At 57.9% G+C, this 7,150-nt stretch overlaps 3 protein-coding genes across 3 annotated transcripts; 1 reads left to right on the top strand and 2 right to left on the bottom strand.

The window, feature by feature from the left end:
• Window positions 1-226: 226 nt before the first annotated feature.
• Window positions 227-1,670, bottom strand: P884DRAFT_230360 (Fructosamine/Ketosamine-3-kinase). Its single transcript, XM_069439787.1, has 4 exons — window positions 1,579-1,670; window positions 1,288-1,502; window positions 497-1,190; window positions 227-437 (listed from the first exon to the last, which is right to left on the bottom strand). The coding sequence occupies exons 2-4, from the start codon at window positions 1,472-1,474 to the stop codon at window positions 320-322; spliced, it is 999 nt and encodes a 332-aa protein (XP_069294578.1). The 5' UTR covers window positions 1,475-1,502; window positions 1,579-1,670; the 3' UTR covers window positions 227-319.
• A 1,362-nt stretch (window positions 1,671-3,032) lies between these two features.
• Window positions 3,033-5,803, top strand: P884DRAFT_302531 (RHD3/Sey1; the record flags this gene model as incomplete). The annotated part of the gene is made up of 4 exons (XM_069444951.1): window positions 3,033-3,124; window positions 3,221-3,670; window positions 3,727-5,459; window positions 5,517-5,803. The coding sequence occupies 4 exons, from the start codon at window positions 3,033-3,035 to the stop codon at window positions 5,801-5,803; spliced, it is 2,562 nt and encodes an 853-aa protein (XP_069294577.1).
• A 104-nt stretch (window positions 5,804-5,907) lies between these two features.
• Window positions 5,908-6,988, bottom strand: P884DRAFT_263732 (ribonuclease HII-domain-containing protein). Its single transcript, XM_069441783.1, has one exon. It carries the CDS (start codon window positions 6,959-6,961, stop codon window positions 6,044-6,046), a length of 918 nt encoding a protein of 305 aa, XP_069294576.1. The 5' UTR covers window positions 6,962-6,988; the 3' UTR covers window positions 5,908-6,043.
• Between the last annotated feature and the right edge of the window lie 162 nt (window positions 6,989-7,150).

Raw genomic sequence — 7,150 nt, 5'->3', positions numbered from 1 at the left:
TCTCTAGTAAGCTATAGAGAGCGCTTTATAGTAGGTAGCTTAAATGATTAAAAAGTTGCTTGTTAAACTATTTACAAGGAAGATAAAAACGAGTGATATTTATAGATAAAAGAAATGGTTAATGCGTTTAAGCGCCTTATATGCTGTGACAAACGTATGGCTAGTGCTTTAGAGGCTCTAGTGCTTCTGACAGATTCACAAGGTACCTATTAATTATTAAGACTTAGCTACATTATAATATAATATTATCTAAATGTCATATTGTGCTCATTATTTATCGTTACTATAATATATATTAGTTATCTCTGAAGCGGCTTCCTCATCTCATAACTTGGCCAGAACCACCTCCGTATTTGGAGATGAGTTTCCGCATGATGAACATGGCGCCACTGCGGTATCCTCCGCCAAACAGCGCATAGTGGTTGAGATGGTGGTATCTGCACGTCCGTCAGCACCGCGAACTCCGCGCACCGCGAGATCAGACAGCTAAACGTACAGCTCGTACAAGGAGATCCTGTCATCCCACTCCTCCTTGGGCTCGGCCTTGGGGACGAGGCTCTCGTATTCCTCCCAGAACCTGCTGCCAAAGCCGCCAAACATGCGCATGATGCCCAGTTCATACTCCGAGTGTCCGTACACGCACGACGGGTCGAACACGACCTCCTCAACTCCGCCTGTCTGGCCGATCTTTGCCCGGCCGTGGTTACCGCTCCACAAGTCCCCGTGCACGACGACGGGCATGACGCCCTTCAGATGCCCATCTCCGAGCAGCCGCGGCACGACCACGGCCGCCACTTTTTCCACGGCCTCGCTGAGCTCCTTGTCCTGTCCGTTCTGCCGGATTCCTTCTCGGAGTATGGCCCGCAGCCGGTGCTCGGCGTAGAACTCGGCCCACGACTCGGTCCAGGTGTTGTCTTGCTTGGTGGCGCCGCAGCAGGTCGGCACGGGGAACCCGTACATGGGCTTGGAGAAGCCCTTGGGGATGGGCGCGGGCGTCGTGTGGAGATTGGCGAGCTTGGCAGCGAGCGACAGGCCCGTGCCGTTCGAGGCGGACGAGTTGAAGTCGAGAAAGTCGGTGACGAGGAAGAACTTGCCCGGGGAGGAGCGCAGTGCTCCATATGCATAGGAGCGGGGGGCGAGGCGGAGGGAGGGGTCGGCGGCGTTGAGCGCGTTCAGCGAGGCGTGTTCGCCTTGGAACGGGCGTTAGTCGACAGGCTACAACACACGGGTGACGGGACGAAGGGCGTGCGGGAGACGGGGATCAAGCCGATGAAAGGTAATAATTACCTCGAAACATGATCTCGGCTTCAGGCCCGGAGCCCGTCTTGACGAAGAAGGTGAACTCCTGGCCATCTTTGGTAGCCACCAATTTGTGGGTGGAGGAAAAGCCGGATCCTCCGTGAGAGACTAACTTGGAGCTGGTTGCTTCAAGACCTAGAGCTTCGAGGATGGCCGCGTCCACGTGGGGGAGCATCGTTGCAAAAACTCGATGATGCGGGATCCTTCAATGACGTCAGCCAAAACGCTCCTTTTTGTTGGACAGATTGTTTTTAATGATTTGGAGAGAGCACGGCTTACAGAATGCTACTAGATTCAGTTTCTGGCCGTTGTGGGAAATCAAGCCATGAGCCGGTCAGGTGAGCGAGATGTCTGTCGATGCTTGGCTCGGGTGAAGGAGGCAAAGCTCTTGGAAGGTTCATGACCAGTTTACCGAAAGCTGCCTATTATTAACCTGCACCACTTACCCAAATAGGTATGTATATACTGTACAGTACGGATTACAGTTCAATAGGATCTATTTAAAGATATGGGGCTCGGTTGCACAAACCCGCAGCCCGCCATTGCTGAATTACCTACCATCGTCTTGGCCTTACACACCCAAGGCTAAAAAGTTATCAAGGGTACCTTCCTATGATAACTGCTTTCCCCTTCCTACACCGTATCCCGGCTATATAGGGAGGATGAACAGCTCAAGGTAAATGTGTATATTCCATTCTCCGATCATTGAAACCCAGCAAAATTCGGCAATTCCAGCTACCATGAGGGTTTCAGTGTTCCATTCAATTCTGTTGACCGTCGAACCTTGAGTGTTGGGAAATGTGCTATCGACTTAATCAGCACCTTGATGGCGGCACAATGGCTGCTGGTACTCCCTTCCCTCGGTATCGCCAGGCAAGGCAGCCGAATCAGTTCGTGACGGCGAAAAACGTCCGGATCACATCAACTATTACTCCCAGAAAGCTCATGCTTCTGGTCTCCAGCCACGACAGCCTTAGGGGCGTCACATTGAAGCTCGTCTCTATATTTTCTGTGACGAAACCTTTAATAGAGATGTGTCCAGTTGCTACTTTTTGATCAAACACCATTGGCGGGAAGTGGAAACCACAACCTGAAAGGGAACCGTGGGCGGGAGGTAACGGCCAACCGGAAAGGCTGCATCCAGTGACTCTTAGCTTGATCTGGTACGTGAATGAGAGTCCCACGTGGTCATGGTGGAAGCCTGCAGGCGTTGCATTGGATGACTACTTCATCGAGTTGCTCAGTGTTGATGCTCACTCTGAAGTGACGGGGATATTTGAGCACGTGGTTGCAAGACGTGACGTACGCATTGTCAAAGACGTCATCCGACCAAAGAGTAGCCCAGAGGGCGCTGGTCCCGCTCGGAAACAACTTGGAGCAGTGATTGTAACTCTCTAACAGTCCACTGAGGTATTGCGTACCTACCTTAGTATGTGTAGGCACTACCAACTCAAGTAAGGTGCTGTGGACGATCGTATTGGGTTTAGCGGCTCCCCTTAGTTACAAGCGCCCGGATCGCTGGGGCAGCAACTGCTGGGGTTGTCACAAGCTCCGAGTTGCGAAATTACGGCAACCCACCACCCCCTGCATTTCACCCGGCCGTCGCTGCATCATGGCATCTCCTGCAGCGCCGGACTTTCTTGTAGCGCAGGACGAGCCATCCGAAGTTCTTCGTTTCCTCTACTCCGTACATTGCCCTGCACACCAACAGACTCGAGAGATCCACCGCGCCGATGAACGGCCACTTTGCGGCAGTCGGCGATGGGCCGACTGCTAAGCAGTACGAGCACGGCATCCAGGTCATCGACGAGGACAAAGCATTCAAGTTCGTGCGAGATCCGCCACGCTGTTCGCTCGCCCAGCGGGAGCGACCGGAACGACTCGAGGCAGCTTGCTAACCATACTTTCTATTGTTTTGCAGCACCAACCTCAATGACTACCTCAACGAGACCCGCGTTGCCGAGGCCGGCTTCAACTATCACCTGATCTCCGTCTTCGGATCGCAGTCGACGGGCAAGTCCACCCTTCTCAACCACCTGTTCAAGACCGATTTCAGCGTCATGTCCGAGTCGGCGCGCCGCCAGACGACCAAGGGAATATGGATGGCCAAGAACAAGCGAGTCGGCGCCAACGGGGACGGGGCCGCCGTGGCCGACAACATCCTCGTCATGGACGTCGAGGGGACCGACGGTCGCGAGCGCGGCGAGGACCAGGACTTTGAGCGAAAGAGCGCCCTCTTTGCCCTGGCCACGAGCGAGGTCCTGATCGTCAACATCTGGGAGCACCAGGTCGGCCTGTACCAGGGCGCAAACATGGGTCTGCTGAAGACAGTGTTCGAGGTCAACCTGCAGCTGTTCCTGAAGGACCGGCAGTACGTTTCGCTGCTCGCAAGTCTCGATGCAGAAGGTTGCTGACGCGATGCCGCAGGTCCCAGACAAGGTCCCTCCTCTTCTTCGTCATTCGCGACCACATCGGCAACACGCCCCTGGCCAATCTGCGCGACACTCTGATCCAGGACCTTACCAGGATCTGGTCCAGCATTTCCAAGCCCCAGGGGCTCGAGAACTCCAAGATTGAAGACTACTTCGACTTTGCTTTCGCCGCCCTCCCGCACAAGATCCTCCAGCCCGACAAGTTCATCGAGGAGGTCGACAAGCTCAGCACCCGTTTCACGGCCGGTCACCGCTCTGCCAAGGATCAGGAATTCGTCGGCGGCGTGTTCCTGCCCGAGTACCACAGGAGGATTCCCGCCGACGGACTGTCCGTCTACGCCCAAGGCGTGTGGGACCAGATCGTCAACAACAAGGACCTCGACCTTCCCACCCAGCAAGAACTCCTCGCACAGTTCCGCTGCGACGAGATCTCGCGCGAAGTCCTCGTCGGGTTCGACACCGTCATCATTCCGCTCGAAGAGCAGCAGGCCGAGGCTGCCCGTCTCGGCAAGAACACCGTCCTGCCCGACCTGGGTGCCACTGGCGCCGGCGCCCGCGAGAAGTGCCTCAAGGCGTTCGAGACGCAAGCCAGCCGGTACCACAAGGGCGTGTACAGCACGAAGCGCGGCGAGCTCGAGGGCAAGATTGACACGCGCCTCAAGGCCCTGTACCAGACCCAGCTGTCGGCGGCGCACAAAAGCGGGGTGGCGGCGTTCAGCAACGCCGTCACCAACGTGGTCAAGGCCGGGCAGAAGGCCGGCGGCGCGTACGAGTTTGCCGAGATCGTCGAGACACAGAAGAAGAAGGCTCTTGAAGTCTTCCGGAAGGAGGCACAGAGCCTCCTGATCCAGGGCGTTGCGTGGACCAACTTCAAGCCGCAGTACCGGCTTTTCGAGAAGGAGCTCGACCAGGTCAGCGCGCGCCTGCGCAAGGAGGAGATGAGGAGGCTGGCCATCCGCGTCGAGAGGTGGGTCAAGTCTCGGCTTGGCGATTCCATCGGTCTCGAGTTCAACAAGCTCGGATCCGGTAGGGGCGGGTCTGGCGCGCCCGAGGACGGCGAGAAGCCAGCGACCGAGAAGGATCTCTGGGACCGGGTGTGGGGCGCTTTCCGCGGCATCGTGGCCGAGGCCGCGACGCGCTTTACGGACCGTGCCAAGAGCTTCGAGGCGAGCCTGGAGGAAGTCGAGATCGGCCTCTGGCGACTGAGACGCAAGAGTTGGGTGGCGCTCAGGGAGAAGATCGAGGAGGAGATGATGGAGAGCAATATCCTCATGAAGCTGCGCGAGAACTTTGAGGAAAAGTTCCGGTACGATGAAGAGGGCGTGCCCCGGATCTGGCGACCCACGGACGACATCGAGGGTGTTTATACCCGGGCCCGGGAATCCACGTTGGGGTTGATCCCGCTGCTGGCCAGGTTTCGACTGGCCGCCACGTACGCGCCCCCAGACCTGCCGGGCTTTATCGGCCCGCAGCCTGCTGGCGTCGACCCGGAGGACGAAGAGGATCTCGTCCCCATCGGCGGCGTGGACGAGGAGGAAGGAAAGAGTCTGGAAGAGGAGATGACGGTGCTGAGCGAGAGCAAGCGGCAAGACTTGGTCGTTCGGTTCAAGAAGATGGCCGATGGTGTCTACGTGGAGGCCAAACGTAGCGCCATTGGGGGCATCACCCAGGTGCCTCTCTATTTCTATGTCATCCTCCTCGTCCTCGGATGGAACGAAATTGTCATGAGTAAGTCCTCCGCCGTCACTTGCGCCCGGGAGTGCGTCGTATTCTGACAATGACCAGTTCTGCGCAACCCTGTCCTCTTCATGCTCATCCTTATCATGGGCGGCGGGACCTACGTCGCCTACACGCTGAACCTTTTGGGCCCCATGATGCAGATGGCCAACGCGGCGTCTAACCAGGCCGTCGAGATCGGCAAGGAGAAGCTGCGCCAGTTTCTGGAGAGCAATGAGACGGTCAGACAAGCCATCGCAATGCCTGCCAGCCAGCAGAGCAGCGGGATCAACTTGGACAGGTTGGATAGCCGGGGCAGGAGGGCGCAGCCGACGGAAGACGAAGACGAGATCTAGACGAGAGTTGGAAGTGGAGCGAGACTGTTGTTCATATAGCTGTCCTGTCCTTTGTCTGTCCTTTTTCTTTTTTTTTCTTTTCTTTTTTTATTGTTCCGTAGAAGGTTGAAGCGATTATTGTCGACTCCCACATGAAATCTTTTGTTACCCCCCCGAACTCCTCCAACGCCAATGCCAGCAGATCCCATCCCAAACCCAAGCAAAGAAAAGGTTACGAGTACAGACATGTTTCCAACAACATCAGAAGGCCTCTAGCCCGGTCGGGGTGCCAAACCAAGCCCCTAGCTCATCCGCGGCTTTCTCGGGGCGCCCCGAGACGAAAAAGTCGGTTAACCGATGGGTGTCGTCGTCTTCATTAGCCGGCCAATCCACCTTGACGCCCCCGCCCTTTGCCGGGGCTGCTTCTAGTATGTCTTTTGCCGTCCCCCAGCTAAAGCGGCATTCGGGTCCCCATCCGAAGAGGGGATGCATGCTAGCCTTCAGCCAGGCGACGCACCTCCGGTCCGACGGGTATCCCGAGCCCCAAGCCATGCTCTCCTCTCCTACCTGCTCCTGCTCCTCCTCCTGATCCTGCTGTTCGTCTTCTTTCCTCTCCTCCTTTTTTTCCTCGTCCACTCCGTCCTTCTCTTCCCCCTCCTTACCCACATCTACCACCTGTCCAGCCTTTCCCCCCGGGGCCTTCCAGAGCGTTTCGAGCGCGACGTCTCTCGTGACCTTTGCGCACACGCTGGCAGCGCTGACGCACGGGTACAGGCTATCCGCCTTCTTGGCCACCGTGATCTTGGCCGTGGGGAAGACGCGCTCCAGCTTGGCCTGATAGGCGGCGGGCTGGCCGATGGTGTCGACGTAGATCTCGCGCACGTTGACCCCGCGGGCGTACACCTGCCTGATGAGCTCGACGGTGGCGTCCATGGCCTGCGCGTTGAGGTTGTACGCGGCGAGGCCCGGGCGCAGCATGCCGGCGCTAATGTCGCGGGCCGACAGCGCCGTGACGGCCCAGCCGCACGAGGCGTGGAGGTCGGTCGAGGGCGTGCAGAGGGTCCGCAGGAGGGAGGCGCGCACGGCGGGCGTGAGCACCTTGCTGTCGTCGAAGTGGTGGGTCGCGCGCAGGAGGGGGTCGGAGAGCGGGATCGGGAGGTAGAAGACGCCGTAGACCATCGGGCCGAGGACGGGCCCGCGGCCGGCCTCGTCGACGCCGAGCGCGCACGGGGGTCCCGTCGCGGAGGGCGGCGAGCCTGGCGGCGGCAGCAGGGAGGTCGGCACCGGAGAGAAGTACGAGTACGAGTCGCCCGCGAGCAGGGCCGGTTCGTTGATGGAAGGGGGTACGAAGATGGACGACGGAGGGGT

The sequence above is a fragment of the Thermothelomyces heterothallicus genome (assembly GCF_042370625.1).
Source record: "Thermothelomyces heterothallicus CBS 202.75 unplaced genomic scaffold P884_scaffold_27, whole genome shotgun sequence".
NCBI classification, from domain to species: Eukaryota; Fungi; Ascomycota; class Sordariomycetes; order Sordariales; family Chaetomiaceae; genus Thermothelomyces; species Thermothelomyces heterothallicus.
This window is presented reverse-complemented; position numbering and strand designations above follow the sequence as displayed.

Coding starts and splice junctions, on each gene's coding strand:
- P884DRAFT_230360 (XM_069439787.1), bottom strand. CDS start 1,474: ATGCTCCCCCACGTGGACGCGGCCATCCTCGAAGCTCTAGGTCTTGAA. Junction 1,191..1,287: donor AGCCGAGATCATGTTTCGAG/GTAATTATTACC, acceptor GCCCGTTCCAAG/GCGAACACGCCTCGCTGAAC. Junction 438..496: donor AGGATCTCCTTGTACGAGCT/GTACGTTTAGCT, acceptor ACGGACGTGCAG/ATACCACCATCTCAACCACT.
- P884DRAFT_263732 (XM_069441783.1), bottom strand. CDS start 6,961: ATGGTCTACGGCGTCTTCTACCTCCCGATCCCGCTCTCCGACCCCCTC.